The sequence below is a fragment of the Clupea harengus genome, chromosome 11, assembly GCF_900700415.2.
Source record: "Clupea harengus chromosome 11, Ch_v2.0.2, whole genome shotgun sequence".
Classification (NCBI taxonomy): domain Eukaryota; kingdom Metazoa; phylum Chordata; class Actinopteri; order Clupeiformes; family Clupeidae; genus Clupea; species Clupea harengus.
The window spans coordinates 2,985,278-3,003,495 of record NC_045162.1 but is presented as its reverse complement, the minus strand read 5'-3'; the positions used below and the strand labels follow the sequence as shown (position 1 = coordinate 3,003,495).

The following is an 18,218-nucleotide window of genomic DNA, read 5'->3' as shown; positions in this document are numbered from 1 at the left end:
ATGATCTAAAGATTACCGGCCCGCGATTTCAAACCTTACAGCTTCTAGTTACAATCCTTACATGTGTACCTCAACCTATTTACAGTTTAAGAGGAACATCTCTGACATACACATGTAAATATGTGAGTGTTTGTGGCCACACATTCACATTCATGTACAGAATTAGTTTTTGTGAGAGTATGTCTATTATACAATTGATTCCAAACACATACTTTTCCAGTGTTCTTTGCTTGTAGGTGTTTTGTTGAGTTTTTATTGTGTTGCCTCACTTAGATAGACCCATAGATTCCCCCACCATATAGAAGTTAATGAATCTACTCCTGCTGCAGCAGTCGTGCCTTCTCCAGCACAGATCTGGTATCATTCTCCATTTCTCTGAGGCCTTTATTGAGCAGGTGGTGGATGATGCCTACCGTCACGGCTCCAGCAGGCAGGTGTCCGAATGGGATCACACAGCTCAGGAGTCCCTTGAGGGTCATGATGGCGGCCACTGAAGGCGTTTTGAAAAAAGACATTACCACCTCAGTTGTGACTCCATCCTTAAACCTGGAGGTTATTTCAGCTTTCAAGTCCTGCCAGTTCATTTTCACTCTCTTTGCAAGGATCTGTAGAGAGGTATCTTCAAGCCCAAAAGATCGGAAAATGTTACTAAGAAATGCGGTGACAACGCCATAATCACACACCACCGTCAGACCCGGGAGAGGAACCACGGCTACAGCAGCAGAGCCAAAGGCTGTAAGCCAAATCATCCTCTGAAAATGCCTCTTCTTCCTCTGCAATGCCTCCATGGAGTACACTGGTAGAGACAGAATGAGGGCGTGTTTCTTGTTGTCGGGGAGTTCTCTTTCCAGAGTGTCCATCAACCTGTTGAAATCATATTCTTCGAAGTTAAAGGAGGATATCAGAAAAACCTGTGGGTTTCCAACACTTTTCAAGTTCTCCTTACAGTCTTCTCTGATCTTAGATAACAACTGTTCCTCATTGAAGTCTCTTCTTTTGCTTTCTGCATTGATGTCATTGTCAATCTTTGAACGAATGAAATAAAACAGTTTTTTCTTCTTCGTGATTGCTTTGGCCAGGTTTATGTCATTCTCTTTGAACCTCTCTGAGGTGATGATGATGAAGAAGTCAAAGCGCTCAAAGTGCATGTCAGACAGATACGTCTTGGCGTTAAACTTAGGAGTACCGATACCTGGCAGATCCCAAACGGTGACATTTGGCATTGTGGGATGCGGGTAGGCCGTGGGCGTCCTTGTGGTCTCCGTCACTCCAGTATCAGCTGCCCCCTCATCATCGTTACCCAGTCCCCGTATGGCGTTCACAAAAGTGGACTTTCCTGCTCCTGTATTTCCAGTTACAGCTATGTTGAGTGTCACATGATCCAGACTCTTGATGTTCTCCTGAAACTCTTGTGGAGGCTGTGTAAATCCCTTAGTGATGTCTGCTTCATCATCTTCATTGTAAATGTATATGCCATTGTCACGTTCAGGCTCCGCCACCCTGTCTAAATCACCTGACATGGCGGCTCTGAAAACAGAGACAACTATTAAGAGCCATAATCAGACATGCCAAAGCTGAAATGCTGTTCTATACTGTGGACTTAAATGCTAGAAAGGAAACATGACTTGTAATGTTCGTTACTTGTATGTTTGTAATTATTGTAATTACAATAACAGAAGAGGCAATGACAAATGTCCACACGTGATTAGCCCTGATATAAACAGTGGTGTCAAAAGTAAACACATTCGTTACTCAAGTAGAAGTATTGATACTGGAGTTTAAAAATACTCTGGTAAAAGTTGAAGTATCGACTTAACCTCTTTACTCAAGTAAAAGTAAAAAAGTACAGGCTCTAAAATGTACTTAAAGTATAAAAGTAAAAAGTAACCTTAATAAAAAAAAAAAAAAACATTTAAAGCTAAACTAGTTGGACTTAATATAATTGACACGACTGTAAGAAATAGAAGCTTAATTTAATAGCTGATGAGTGCTACATGGAGCCCAAGACATGGTCAAAAATCTCATACAAAAATATAATAATGCTGTCAAAGACAACAAACTCGAAGAGCATGTTTTTCTCAAACTTTATTGGAATTCAAGTAGACCTCGACCCCATTTGCACATTCGTCTCTCATCAAGGGCCTTTGTAACTAGGTTCATAGTCTTCGCATATTCTGCCAGAAATGCAAGCTCGACAGGAGTAAACCTGTTAAAATAACAAATGAAAAACTCAAAATGTCATATTTTTTTCATGGAAAACCTTCAATTCAATAACAAACCAATTATGTAATGCTAATCATCTGTGCTGAGGGTTAGTAAATATACTGTATTTATAGTGTTTTATAGCTTTTATATTCAAAGTGAAAGAATATAGATATAGTTCAGCTTTAAAAATTAAAAGGGGCAGGTATACATGGGTATTTGTTGTCGCATTCAAACCAACAGGACAGCTCAAAACAAATGTGACACTAAGGACTACATGAATTATTTTGGCGTGATACATTTTTCAGTTATCTCCCAGGACAATCACAAGCCTAACTAACACATTTTCTGTGGGAACCACTGATACATAAACTGAATATTAAACAGCCTTATATTAGCTTACTACTGTGCAGTGGCGTTTCTACATTAGGGGCACGTGGGGCATTGCCCCACCAGATCCCCATGACGCTGTTTTGCAGAAAGCTCAATCTGTGCTTTGTGGCAAAATATATCTTATTTTATTTAATATGCATAGTAGCGTGAATGTGTTTGTGTATGTGTGTGTGAGAATAAGCTTGACTCACAAGCATTATAGTCCTGTTTTGGAGTAATTTGATTCATGTGTGTTTCTGTCTGTGTCCTTGCTCTGTGAAATGCTGCAAAGGAGCTGTCCTTCTCTGCTCTGTGGGCTACGGCGCAAGCTTAAGACCGTTGCCATGGAAACATTAATGAGCGTGAACCACACAGGTCAAAGATAACATTGGGAGATAGGGCACTATCAGATGTGCCCCACGAAATCTGCCTAGCGACTCGAATATTGCGAAAACCGCGAGAACTGTATCCTGTGACCAAGAAAAAAAAAACATAGTCAGATCATATCAGACAGACCAATGCCAGTAACGTTACTGCTAGTTAGCTATCGCTAGTTTTCGAGTATTTTGGAAGTTTTAAGTCAGACTACAATGAGGAATGTAGACTATTTTTGTGAGGTGACATGACCTCATACAAAATTGCCCCAGTAGGCAACTGCTAGCAAGCGAACCAAGGCATGTTGGCATGTTCCTCTGCTAGCCAAGCCGTCGCAAGCATTGTAAATCAACCATTATAATAATAATAATAATAGTACAGAGCTTACCTCTACATGTTTTGAATGGCAAAAGTACGTGGTTCTTGGGTTCGAAAAGTTTGCATCCGACGATTTCGAACAATTCTTTGAGGTAGGGCCAGGGATGTGGAAGGTTTTGCTGTTCTCCATCGCCACTACTGTCTTGCATCTTCAGACCCTTCAGACATCTCGCCAGAGTTGCCATCTCTTTCTGATTCTGCGATTGCCGCGCGTTGTATCATTTGTTCGCCTCTGTTGTCTTGTTTTGCGTCATGCGTAAAGAAGATGGATAGCCTAACCAATGAGTGTTATGGGTTTCTATGCTTCATCCAATTACGCTCGAAATCAGTATATCTGGATGGCGCCATTGATCTGTATTGGATGTCGCACATTTGAAACTTTTGAAATAAAACCGGAACCAAGAGTAACGAGCCTGTTTTAAAAATGTAAGGAGTAGAAAGTACAGATACTTGTGTTAAAATGTAAGGAGTAGAAGTAAAAAGTTGCCAGAAAAATAAATACTTGAGTAAAGTAAAGATACCTAAAAATTCTACTTAAGTACAGTAACGAAGTATTTGTACTTCGTTACTTGACACCTCTGGATATAAACCTATAAATAGCTGTAATAGTTGCAAGCGTAACAGATGGAAGAGCTGGAAGTACAGTACATTATGTGGTGATTTTTTTTTTTTTTTACTTTATTTGGATAGGACAATATGGAGTGACATGAAACGAGAGGTAGAGAGAGATTGGGAGAGGCATTGGGAAAGAGATTGGGAGAGGGATTGGGAGAGAGATTGGGAAAGAGATTGGGAGAGAGATTGGGAAAGAGATTGGGAGAGAGATTGGGACAGGGATTGGGAGAGAGATTGGGAAAGGGTTTGGGATTGGGAGATGGATTGGGAAAGAGATTGGGAGAGGGATTGGGAGAGAGATTGCGAGAGGGATTGGGAAAGGGATTGGGAGAGAGATTGGGAAAGGGTTTGGGAGAGGGATTGGGAAAGGGTTTGGGAGAGGGATTGGGAGAGAGAGTGGAAGAGGGATTGGGAAAGAGATTGGGAGAGAGATTGAGAAAGGGTTTGGAAGAGGGATTGGAAAAGGGATTGGGAGAGAGATTGGGAAAGGGTTTGGGAGAGGGATTGGGAAAGGGTTTGGGAGAGGGATTGGGAAAGGGTTTGGGAGAGGGATTGGGAGAGAGATTGGAAGAGGGATTGGGAAAGAGATTGGGAGAGAGATTGAGAAAGGGTTTGGAAGAGGGATTGGAAAAGGGATTGGGAGAGAGATTGGGAAAGGGTTTGGGAGAGGGATTGGGAAAGGGTTTGGGAGAGGGATTGGGAGAGAGATTGGAAGAGGGATTGGGAGAGGGATTGGGAAAGGGATTGGGAGAGAGATTGGGAGAGGGATTGGGAAAGGACCGCAGGCTGGATTCAAAGCCCAGCCCCTGGGGGCACATGGACCCGTACATGGTTGGGATGCTGCCGCTTGTGCCGCAGCCCATAATACAAATTAGAGGTAAAGTGTTATTCTACTGCTGGGAACCCTGAACACTGTTGTTAAGGTTACTAACATAGAACGACTGGGAATGTAGTGTAAAAAATCTGACCATGCTTTAATGTCAAATTATCTTCGTAGGAAACTTGATAGAATTTTGTATATATATAATAATAATAATAATAATAATTAATTTAATTTATAACGCACTCTATATTCACATGAATCTCAGAGTGCCACAGTGAGAACATAGTTAAAAAACATGGTGATACATGGTATATATATTTATGTACAAAAGTAGTGAGCAAATGTTATGCCACCAACATAACATTTAAGTGAATCACTAGGACTTTGGCTTAGACATGACTTGAATACAATGAAAATAATTTCAGAAATGTCACATATCAGAAATCATATATGTTTCCACGATTAATCGCGATTAAAAGTTTGTTTTTCTTCTTAAGACTAAATCTTATAAATTAACGAGTAATCACTTCATACAGCGTGAATTTTAAACACTGTTGTTTAATTGTATTTTTTTTTTTTTTTAAACACAATGGTGCCCCTCGACGGTAAATCGTAAGATCTTTAATGTGCTTTGCATTAAGGTGATAGCTAAATTCAGCTTGACAAATGCTACATACAACTTCAACTTCAGACTTTCTGCCCAACAATCCCTCAGCTCTCTCCATCTCCAACTACCACAGTGGTTCTCAAACTTTTTCTGTCATTCCCCACTTTGAACAAGGGGGGCTTTTCAAGCCCCACCTGTCCCTCATCGCTCCCATAAAATGGTAGGCCAAGCTTAAAATGGTCAATTATTGAAATAACCTGAAGTAAAAACAAATAGCATCTTATTTAGGTCAGCAAATGTATATTGCTTGGAGTGATTTAATGTTTCATGTTGTAGTGTATTGTTGCTATGGACACGCACACATGGACTATGAAACCATTGGTCAGGACATGTAACAAAATACACCACTTCCAACCACAAATAAGAGATACATTTAAGCCACTTCTGATATTAACAAATACATAGTCTAAAAACAATTGACAGCATGCAAAGTTAATAACAGCGACTTCACGCAGAGGCTCTGGTTTAGGGCCCCCCTGAGCTCAGGGGCTCTTGGGCCTGGGCCCGTTCAGCCCGTTCGGTAATCCATCCTTGCACGCACACACTATTGTATTTCTTTCTGTTGACAGACTTTTACTTTGACAACTGTGACAGTTAGTAACGCACATGTCTAGTAAGCCTCTATTAAATTATGCTTTCCCTTGCACGCTCAAAAACAATGACTACGTTATTTAGCTGTCTCACACTGTGATAAATATGTTTAAGTGACCTATATTTAAATTCTATGAACTGTGTTAGTTCGTTGTAACGTAAAATGTAATTATTATTAATTTAGATAGGTTACGTTCTAATATGTGACCGTTAGCACACCATTCATTCATAACTCCGTTGGTGGCAGACGTTATCACTTATTATCCAGCTGTGTTGTAATCTGTTGTTGCTCTGATTCTTGGTGTAATGAATCTAATAGTAACTTGCTGTGTTTCGTTTCTTGTGTATTATTGTTTCACTCATAAGTTTTCACCTGACATCAATAAAGGAGCAAGGCGAGTTAACCGTAGCCTTCACAGCCCTAACTAAATTAAACTAAAATTGCGCTAACTGCGTTGAAATATTTTATCGCGTTAATTGCGGCCGCATTAATCGCATAGATTAACGCGTTAACGCTGACAGCCCTAATATTAATACATTCAAAAAACCTAGAACTACTGCATAGCCGTGCAAATAGAATAATTAACATTCTTGTGACAGGGTGCCATCACTAGGATTGATCTCTGACTGACATATCAACCATCTAAACAAACCCATGTATGTCATGCCATGTATGTAACTTCATGGTATAGTGTTCTCCTCATGGTATAGTGTTATAGTGTTCTCTATTTGCATGTATGTAACTTCATGGTATAGTGTAAACGTGTTCTCTTCATGGTATAGTGTAAGAGTGTTCTCTTCATGGTATAGTGTAAGAGTGTTCTCTTCATGGTATAGTGTAAGAGTGTTCTCTTCATGGTATAGTGTAAGAGTGTTCTCTTCATGGTATAGTGTAATAGTGTTCTCTTCATGGTATAGTGTAATAGTGTTCTCTTCATGGTATAGTGTAATAGTAATTTCTATTTGCATGTATGTAACTTCATGGTATAGTGTAATAGTGTTCTCTATTTGCATTTGATGTTGTCACAGAGAGCTGGCGAGTTTTCTGATGGCTGTGCCTGGAGACAGATGTATCAGGAGTGTATACACATAAAATTGATGCTCAGCAAAGCAGAATTTGTTGCAGAAATCAGTATTTTTAAAATGGTGTTTTTACACGAAAGTGCATACCTCCATGCACACACTAAGGGCCTCATTTATTAACAGGATTGCGCCCATTTCAGGCGTAAAATAGCGGGTAAAGACATAAAACCGTATTTCCAAAGGAGGCGCACCTGAGTAAAAGCGCAGATTACCGCTGCTGGGTATGGGGCGCCGTTTGTAAAATGTTGCACGTTCGAAAATCCTGCTCAGTTTTGCTACATTTAGCATTTTCATATGGAACAAAAAGCACGACAATATTCGAATGTCACTTTTTCAAGCATTTAGAGAGAAATTCTGGTAAATTCATGCGATAACTTTTCCAAGGATATTTTTTGGCAGTAACACAAAGTTGTTGAATAATATAAATGTTTCATCTAAATGTAAATGTTAAATATAAATGTAAATGTTAAATATAAATGTAAATGTTAAATGTAAATGTTAAATGTAAATGTAAATGTTAAATGTAAATGTTAAATGTTCAGTCTACATGTCAGATTTGAAGACTGAACCTTACAATATTTACGGTAATTGGCTTTCATAGTTTTCACGTCACGTCAGAATTACCAGCTTGCGGGCAAGAAAACACACTCCACAGCTGTCTACCACTGGAATTTATACTGGAACTGACCATCTTTCATTCAAGATTATTTAATATATCCGCTTTAAAATTGTCTGACATAGGTAGTAAAATGCCAGACAGTTGTTGCTCGGTTGGCTGTTCAAATCGGCGGGGAGACAAGCCCGGCTGTTTCCAGCTGATTGTAGACGTCTTCTGGGTCAACTTTTCTCAGGCGGGCAGTAAACTAGCCTTCTTTTTGGAGCTTGCAATAAAAGCATTAACCCTGTTTTGGTCGCCTCATTCATCAGAATAACTACCTAAAACGGGAATAGATCAAGAAATAAAGTCAAGAAACAAAGCATCAACACGATTAAAATTGGATTACCCGGTTTCTGCTCTGAGATTGCGACAAGTACCTAAGCAACTAGGCTAGGCTACTGTATTTTGTCATCCAACTGGTAATACTACAATGCCAGTAGAAAATACTTGGGAAGATAATTTCAGTTGTCATTCGCCAGACCAGGTGGTTGTACTTGTGTTAACCAGGAAATTGTGTAAAATGATAAAGAACAGTGTTGGGTAGGCTAAAGGTTGCTAGATAACAGCATGTAGCTCGCTAGCTGGTAGCTAGCTATTAAATGGCAATCATCTTTGCTCTGATAATGAAGATGTTTATTAGTTTTCACCTTCCAGACGACATTGTTATTAACCCATCCCCTTCTGAAAATTAAATTACTATCTGTGCTTTTGGTAGGCTTTCAGTTTTTGAGGTGTGTAGGGGGATGGATTTTCTATTAGATATATGTAAATATCTCCAAACTGGAGCTCAGGCAGGGACTTCTACGACGTTAGAAATACAAATATCAGCGGGTGCAGTAAAGGGATCACAGGTTCCCAAAATGTAATTTTTTTTCTAGATATCTCTGTCTGGCTATTGTGGTATGATCTGTGTTTGATGGCGATCGTAATTGAGTAGGTTGCACTGCTCGACGATGTCCACTGTTGGTCGACACATTTTGCCCGCAAGGTATCCCTGGTAGTGTTACTGAAAGCTATGAATTACCGTAAATATTCTAATGTTCTGTCGTCAAGTCTGACATGTAGACTGAACATTTACATTTACATTTAACATTTACATTTACATTTAACATTTACATTTAGCATTTGATATTTGTATTTACATTTAACATTTACATTTAACACTTATATTTAACATTTATATATAACATCGAACATTTACGTTTATATTTAACATTTACATTTACATTTAACATTTACATTTATATTTAACATTTACATTTAACATTTAACATTAACATTTAGATGAAATATTTATATTATTTAACAACTTTGTGTTACTGCCAAAAAATATCCTTGGAAAAGTTATCGCATGAATTTACATGAATTTCTCTCTAAATGCTTGAAAAAGTGACATTCGAATATTGTCGTGCTTTTTGTTCCATATGAAAATGCTAAATGTAGCAAAACTGAGCAGGATTTTCGAACGTGCAACATTTTACAAACGGCGCCCCATAGCTGGGAGGGTATAAGGGAAAGTGGGTGTTCGTCGCAAAGAGATGGGAGGAGATGCGTAAAGTGCGCCTAATTGTGTATTAGTAACGAAACAAGAGGTGTTTTAGCATGACATATCAGCTGCTAAATGAAAACCATGTGCCTGCAAGAAATTTGAAAAATACGAAGAAATGTTTTTTTTTTTTTATGTTTATTTTTGATATATAATTTAATATAGGCATATACAAATTGTCCCACCAGCTAGCTGTTACCCAGAATCACCGCTCATTGTATGGTTTAAACCGTATTTTCACTTCATTTTCAAGCACACCGAGTACAGTGCACACCTTCTGCGTAGGAGTAACGGGTATCTATTCAGGAAAAGTACTTGTACTCGAAGTACACTAACTAAACTACCGGAAAGTAGATTGTAGAGACAGAGCATTATATTCATTTCACCTTCCATGTTTATTTTGACGTTATAGCCTCTCGAGCACAAGCTACCCCCAGTGCCATGGCAACCAAACGTCTGAAAACTTCAGTTTCCCCTGTCCAGGCTACAACTCCAGTTTTCAAATGTATCCGCCTAGGGCAGCGTTTTTGAAAAGCATGGTTTTCAGTGCTGGAATACGCCGTTTTAAAGTAAGGGGTGTTGTGTATTCCTACAAGACTATTTAACGGGATGCTATGGCACAGTTAACCTGGCTATTAAGTATCCTAGCTATCTAACTTAGGGAACCATCTTAACAGTTTGCAGTTGCCTGTGTGTGATTAACTCATGTTAATATGTGTGAATATGAACTCGTGAACATAAACTCGTTAATATGAAGCTGCACAGGCACCCTGAGGGGTAACCATAGTAACCCAGAAACTCAATGTTCGCTGAAAAGATTAATTTCCCCAAATCAGCTTACCAATAAAAGACAGTCTTGAATTCAAAGTGATCACAACTTTTAGTGTGGACGGATGGGCTAAACGGAGAAATATTTATAAGTTTCTATATTTACCCGGGTTAGTTTGCTGTAACCTCGTGAACCAAAAGCTCTAATTCTAATTCATCATCCATGGTGGCAGGAACACGCAGGCTCTTTCTTCCCTATTTTAGCGGAGCGCTAAATAACACTAATGGGCGGTGTTAGGCGCTGATTACGACGAGGTTCTAAATACCACGGAAAAATACCATGCGGTATATGCGGTTTGGCAAAAGCGCAGATTAAGCTGCGGTCGCAATGTTAGTAAATGAGGCCCTAAGACTGGTGAGAAGAGAGTGAGGATTTATTTAATGCATATGTATGGTTTCATAAACAAGCCTGATTACCGGGGGAAAATATTATTTCTGCATGATTAGTGGGTCTAAGGTTGCATGGCTGTTATGTAAAGATCAGGTATTGCCAGCCTGGTTCTGGCAAACCCACATCCCTGCATTCACTGTGGTCTGAACCTATTCCATTGGATTCCAGTTTGGGCTCTGGGTGTCAATCGAAATCTATTGAAAGTGATTATTTCTGCTAGTAGCTAACCTCACAAATGAGTTCACCCCGGCAAAATACTAATTAAACTGAGCAAAAAAGTAAGAAGAAACATAATGTGTACCCTGTGCAAAGGCCTAATCGATTCTCTGCCATTTCCCTCAATTTTATCTAAATATCTTCTGATAGAATGCAACATTTTCTCTGCCCCCCTTGACACTAGCCATTTTGAAACTACCTTTGTTGCCATCTCATAAACAATGCCCTAATTCCCATTGAGTAGTCGTCCAAAACCGCATTGACAGGTGATACTTGACCTTAGGAGGGTATATCCTTCACCGACCTTTGGAGTCCTTGTCATGTATTGCACTGTTCGATCCTTTAAGTAGTTTAACTGGGGATTTACTGAAACTGTGAGTCTGTTCTTTTAAAAGTTCTTTTAAGATGTCATGTGTAGTTACATTCCAACCGTTCAGCATTCCTGGCACTACAGGGACCTCTGAGTGATAATAAATCATGCGTTTCCATGGCAATGCTTTGCTGTGCTGAACACGTCACCCCCATATGGCACACTGTGAGACTATAGAGCGCTCTGCCATCTAACCTGCCGGGTCAACACCATGAACAATCTACAGCCCAACGTTTAACCACGGATCATGACTGATTTAATCAGGACATATTTAATTTATTATTATTGTAATTATATTATTAATTATTATTATTATATTTAAATCCTGCTGTTTAGGCCCCTGCTGCATTTAAGCCCCATCATTACGTTTCTGGCTTCTTCTGTTGCAGTATTTACACAGGTAACATAATAATAATACTATATAAATATAATAATAGATAATATTATGAAAGACACAGCAGATTTGACTCTAGACACACTTCACTAACGGCCTCTGTAAGTCGGTTTCATTGAACAGCCCTTTAGCCTCTGCCTGTAAACACCTACAGTTCATTCCCAACAACATTTCTGTTTGTACTGTACTTTGTTACAAAGAAAATCTCTTACCTTTCTCTAGACATATACCAGGCGGTGCACTACAGCTAAGCAATTTGTCTGCAAATTGCTGAATGCCGTGGTCTGAAAATATCAGTCAAAGATAGCAAACAAAGGAATCATTAGGCAGAGTGAGCATAAGAGTTTGACATTTGTTCGCACTGACCAGCTTACAGGCTCCATTTAGAAAACACCTACCATGGAGGACATCAATGGAATATGTGTGACGCCTGTTGGAGTGTAGGTGATTACTCTTTTGTGATGCCTGGGCTGGTCTCTGTCCCAGATCTGGCCTGTCTTGTGTTGTCTGTCTACCAGCTGCTATGTGATCTGTGGAGTAAACGGTTGGCTTTAACGTCGGATAAGAAACCACATTGAGATATGTTTGCAAAAAGACTGACAATTCTTTTTTCTTCTTTACTCACTTGCTATTAACCTGATTAACGATTAAACTGAATGCTTTAATTTTCAATATTTATATCTACGAGGGTGACCAACTCCTGTTTAAGAGATCATTAAATGACCAAAACTCACAGACTTACCTTGGGAGAAATGAATGAACAAGCAATCACTCACGTAAAACTTGCCAAATGAAGTTCTACTGGCTGCCTTTCTTTGAACACCACAGACACTGGGGGTGGAGTCCCAGGTTGAGGTGCATTGGATGTGGTGTCATGTACCTCCTGTGATGTTTGTGTGTGTGTATTTTTCTTGTTCTCCATTGTTTGTTTTGCCTATAATTGTATTTAACATATCACTAAAAGTGTGAATAGATATGAAATTAAAAGTGTGAACAAGTATTGCAATTATATTTTCATTTCACGTAGGATATTCTCCGAATACAGTACACACGTCTAGAGGCATTATGCAACAATGCCACAGCACTGCTTACAGCTTAGCCATGGTACTTCAAAAAAATTATGTTTTGAAATGTTGCTCAACTGGATTGATACCCCATTTACCGACAGGGAAGCAAGGGAATTTTTTTTACTTACTGAAAACATTTATGGAATGTTCTCGAAAAAAACAATACCTTGCACTGATACAAGTTCAGTTTTCCATCAAATGTACATTGGTAGATAATGACATCCTTTCATGATGCATGGCAGTGAGAGCCACTCATGAAGACGCAACCATGGCAACCTCCTAGAAATGGTGCTGTCATGGAAAAAGGTGTCCGGGTGCCAAAAGGGGTCCGGGTGATGTAATATTGGCTTCGAACGACTCTTGAGTGACAGTTGCTATACCAACGCTAGCATTACGTCACTGGACACTTTTTTGGAAGTGACAGACTTGCGCTGCATTAAATACCTCAATAACGCAATTTACCCCAGAGCATCTTCCATTATACTTCTCTACCTGAGACCAGCTTGCCTGTATTTTACCTGCCATAAACCAAGCAAATGTGCTTTATGTTTGACTGTGTAAGGCTGCGTTCACACTTGACTTCTTTTTTCAGCTGCCAGCCCCTTTTTTACATGCAACCCTATGGGAAAAGGCAAAAGGCGGACGCCTTTTAAAAAAGCGGCCGCCTTTTAAAAACTTCTAAAAAAGCGCAACTCCCGATGCCTTTTTGAGATCAATTTTCTCAACTTTTCAGAAAAGCGCTGGGTGACGTCAAGCGCCTTTTTGACAGCTGACCAATCAGGACGAGGAGAGTAGGTACCAGCGTACCTTCCCTAGTAACCTACTGCCTTAGTTTAAAAAAAAATGGCGGACCAAACTCCGTAGTTCATCGTATTTGTACCTAGAAGTTTTTAGTTTTACTTTTTTTTGCTTAGATTTTTAGAAAGTTACCGAGAAATAGACACCGTACAATATAAAAACCACATTATTGTAACTGAAAACTACGTGTAAGAGGATTTGCGAGGTGTCTGAGCTACCTAGCTAATGTTAGCATGCTACTAGCCGTTAGTGATTAGCAATTCCTCTGTGTTTTTGCAAAGCATCTGCCCCAACTTTCTTTTCCCGACATTTACATTTATCTTGTACATAATCCATCCCCATAAACCGGAGATTTCAAGAGTACAGAAACTCTCCTGAGCAGGCAAGAGTGCCGATATGGGCTAACGAGTTGTAGCTAAAGCCCTAGCTAAAGGGCTAAACAGCTCGCTAGCTATTAGCACTCTAGCTTGCTCAGTAGAGTGCTAAGACACAGCAATTATTCACGATTGTATCAACATGCTGCATTTCACTTAACAGGTCAGTCATTCCCTAAATCTTTAGGAATAGAATACAATTGTATATCTGTGTTGGCGCATTCAACAGCACAACATATCCCCTCAGCTTTTTGAACTTTCTGTGGGTTGTGACCATAGGTTGTAACCTTAATGTCTCTGTGTCGGACACAAATATGGCGGCGCTTAAACACAGTGACGTCACATGGTATCCATGAATTCTGAAGCGCCCAAAAGGCACTGAAGGCAGCGTTTTTTTTCTAAAAAAGAAGTAAAATGTGAACGCGGCCTTAGGAAAGTTGTTGACTCGCTAGTTAGTTATAGTATCAAAGTAATCAAATTTCAGGTTCGCGCTAGCATCTTGTTAGCGATTAGCAATTCCTTTGTTGTGTTGCTCTAAGAAAGTCCTTAATGTGTTGTGATATTTAGACATATCTGACGGCACCCACAATTACATTTTCACAAAACAGGGAATTGTTTGCAGCACCTTTAACTGTAGAGCACAACGAAGTAATTGCTAATCGCTAACGAGATGCTAGCGGCGAAACCTGTTGGAATTTGCTACATGATACCTGCAAGGCAGGTGTAGCTAAAACTACAGCTTAGTCTCTTAATATTGTGCCTAAAAGGACACTATGTAACCCGGACACTTTTTGGCTATCAGTCAGATAGTCTCAAGAGTTGTTCGAAAGCCATAACCTGCTTTTTAGTCTCTTAATATTGGCTGCCAGTCTCCTGTAAGTAAGCACATAGGTTTAGCCACTAGCATCTCGTTAGCGATTAGCAATTCCCCCGTTGTGCAACAATCTTAAGCGATGTTCAGTCTCTCATATTGTGTAAAAAAAACCTGCAGATCAGTCATCAGCAATGAAATACACCACATAAACTGATTTTAGGCTAATCATTTGGCTGCCTCCCATGCCCTGGAACAGGAACGATGTGAATGCGCACACCATCGTTGTCAGACAGTTGGACAAGTCAATGTCAATGTGTATGTCGTCATCTGGAATTTATCACAATGTTTAGTCAGATATTGATAACGATAAGTGGTGGCTTTGCAACGTGCACGTCTTTCATGTTCATGCTCAGGGGTCTCGGTTAGCAAGAATTGAGGATTATGAATTGTGATGCATGTAGAAATAGAAAATAATGCTATAATTCTGTATATATACTGTAGGTCTGTCATCTCAAGTAGCTATTTATAGCTATTTCTGTGTTATGATACACTCTTGATGGCAGCTCAATACTTAATTGTCAGAAATGTTGTCATTCTACAGGTCTAGTCTATGTCAGACCACACCTTGACCGGATGGTAGAGACTGGAGCAAGTTGGACAACATTCATCAGATGAAGATGATTTATTTTCCTCAATGAAGTCCAGAAAGTCAGAAGGTACAGGGGAGTTACAAAGGTACCTAGCCTGTGTCTCAGTCAATATGGATCTGCTGAACGCCTTTCAGAATATCAAAAAACTGTCCCTGAAACTCAATACTGGCCTACCTGCCTTGGCCGCCTGCGAGCGACTCTTCAGCTGTGCTGGATAGCTGTTCACTGCAAAGCGAGCCCGGATGAGCTCTACTCACCTTGAAAATCAGCTGCTGCTCAAGCTCAACTAGAAGTTTGTAGACTAATGCTCTAAAGGTGGACACAAGTAAAGTAACTAAAGTTTAAATATACAGTGTGATAGTGGCATTTTAACTTTTATTTTAGCTGTCTTGTGGTTCATGTCTTGACATGTCCTCCCAAAAGTTCCTAAATGTTGTGTTAATGTTTAATGTCATTGCAGTTATATTTATAAAGATTCTCCTTTAATACAAAATAAATCGTTTTTGTATTGGATTTATGACCCCTTGTCCTTTTTTGCACTATATAGGAGCGGCCCTCATCAAGTAACTAAGTAACTTTTACTTAAAGTACATTTTAAATGAACTACTTTTTACTTTTACTTGAGTAGATTTTTAGATGGGTAATTTTACTTGTACTTAAGTAAAATTTCATCAAAGTAATTGTACTTTTACTTGAGTACAACATTTCAGTACTTTTTACACCTCTGCTAATAGCACAGTATCTCTATGTGGCACAGGATCTCTAATAGCACAGTATCTCTAAGTGGCACAGTATCGCTATGTAGCACAGTATCTCTAATAGCACAGTATCTCTAATAGCACAGGATCTCTATGTGGCACAGTATCTCTAATAGCACAGTATCTCCATGTGGCACAGGATATCTATGTGGCACAGTAGGGCTGAACAATTTGGGAAAATAATCTAATTGCGATTTTTCCCCCCAAATATTGCGATTGTGATTAAATATGCGATTTTTTTATTTTATCCCAATTTTTTTCCCAACAAATCGTAATGAATGATTTAAATATGACCAACACAATATTAGATACATTTAGTGTAAAATTTTATTTCCCACATTTTACATTTTTATTTAACGGCTCATTACAGAATCAAGAACAACAAATCGGTGGCTTTGCCACTGTGCATTTAAGTAATTTAAACAAAGTCATTGTAAGAATAAACACAAGGCATGCACTTTTTAAACACTGTGTGCAAAATGTGTGCACATTTAAAAAATTTTAGACCACGTTTTTAATCACGAACGTTGCGGTTAGAAAATCGCGTTCTATCATATCGCGATTAAATCGCAAATGCAATTAATCGTTCAGACCTAGTATCTCTAATAGCACAGTATCTCTAATAGCACAGTATCTCTAATAGCACAGTATCTCTATGTGGCACAGTATCTCTATGTAGCACTCATGAACTCCATCAGAAGAAAGCAGGCAGCACAGCATGAACACAGCCCATCACCAGGCAGCACAGCATGAACACAGCCCATCATGATTTATAGATGAGTCTCAATAGTCTCATAACAGACCTCAGTGCTTCCATTTACCTCAGGCACGAACTGGGTCTCATGCTCTTCCCTTCAGTCAAATGCTTGTAGGCCTGACATAATGTGATTGGTCAACGGTATTGATTAATAAGTAGGGGCATATACAATGGTCCCACCCTGTGATGAGAGTTTTGTCTGGATAGATCAACTGTGGAAATCCTGCTGATATGGACAGCCTGGTTGAGTGGAGACACAGACTTCATGTTTCAACAGTTTCCTGTACTTTTCATGTTTGTCTTTCTTATTACACTGTTGTTTGACAGAGATAGCATAAACATTCTCTGGATGTATTTTTGTGTTGAATTTTAGCCCTAATAGTGACCTTATATCCTTTTTGATAGATGAAATAGTTCCTATCTTATGAAAGCATTATCAGAAAAACAGGATATGTAAGGTGGAGAAAGTGTCCCTGGAATTTGTCAGTCGAGTTTTATTAAATTGTGTTTTTTTCCCTGAGTGTCGCTCATAAGCACTTGCACTCAAGACTCAAATCTGTAAATGTTTCATTCGAGTCAGAGGAAACAGAAAGCTTTGGTCACTCAGGACTAAAATCCTGAAAATTCCAGTGTATTTAAGTGTTCACGGAGCAGTTCCATAAAATCAAAGTAAGTAGGCCATCGATGTACATCTCTGACTGGATAATCATTACATTACATTACAACATTCCATTACACTCAAAGAGCTTCTGTCTGTGGTTGTTTCCCTCTCCATACCTGTCCTTCCTTAAAATAGTGTGTGGCACTCCTTAGGCTCAGATGTCAGGTAGAGGCTCTTGTCTTGTTCTTGGTGTAGCTTATTACATGTAGATATAATGAGTGACATAGACACATTAAGTAAATCACACAAAGCATATGAAAAAAAAATCACAAAACACGCAATGAATTATTACGCGGCCATTTTATTAAGAATCATAGAGAAGGAGTATAACTGACAATGCACAAGTCACTAGATTACAAATATGTTCTTTTCCATCATACGCTGTGTACATTCCTTCCACACACTAGAGAGCACAGTAAAACATATAGTTATTATAGCCATCAACTCTGTTAAGAATGCATGCATAGCTTCCTGTTGTTTGCCTAAGTATCCTTAAAAGGTTGCAAAATGCTTTATGGTTTTGTTGATGCTCATGATTCCTCATCAAATAAATGTTCACTCTGTCTCTCTGTTTGTATTTCATAGGATTTCATTTCACCTGTCCATGCATCTATTGGCATTGTTCTCTCAGACCTTCATTGGACTGTCTGATGTCACAACATGTTTTGACCTCTTTAGACATTATCCTTTATTCCGTGTTTAAATTGTGAAGGGTGACAACCCTAATAGGCCTCTCTATTTCATTATTAAACATCAGACAGTTTGATCCACACTCCGGCGGAGCATGCAGGTATGCACTACTCCTGCTCCTGCTCCTGCTCCTGCTCCTG

The 18,218-nt window shown here is 39.2% G+C and overlaps 1 protein-coding gene and 1 long non-coding RNA gene across 2 annotated transcripts; both read right to left on the bottom strand.

Annotated features, from left to right (window-relative positions):
• Positions 1-314: 314 nt before the first annotated feature.
• Positions 315-1,520, bottom strand: LOC105910612 (interferon-inducible GTPase 5-like). The gene has a single exon (XM_012839336.2). It carries the CDS (start codon positions 1,518-1,520, stop codon positions 315-317), a length of 1,206 nt encoding a protein of 401 aa, XP_012694790.2.
• Positions 1,521-1,911: 391 nt separating this feature from the next.
• Positions 1,912-3,394, bottom strand: LOC122133310. The gene is made up of 2 exons (XR_006152679.1): positions 3,338-3,394; positions 1,912-2,206 (listed from the first exon to the last, which is right to left on the bottom strand). It is a non-coding gene; the product is annotated as an uncharacterized LOC122133310 (long non-coding RNA).
• Between the last annotated feature and the right edge of the window lie 14,824 nt (positions 3,395-18,218).

Coding starts and splice junctions, on each gene's coding strand:
- LOC105910612 (XM_012839336.2), bottom strand. CDS start 1,520: ATGTCAGGTGATTTAGACAGGGTGGCGGAGCCTGAACGTGACAATGGC.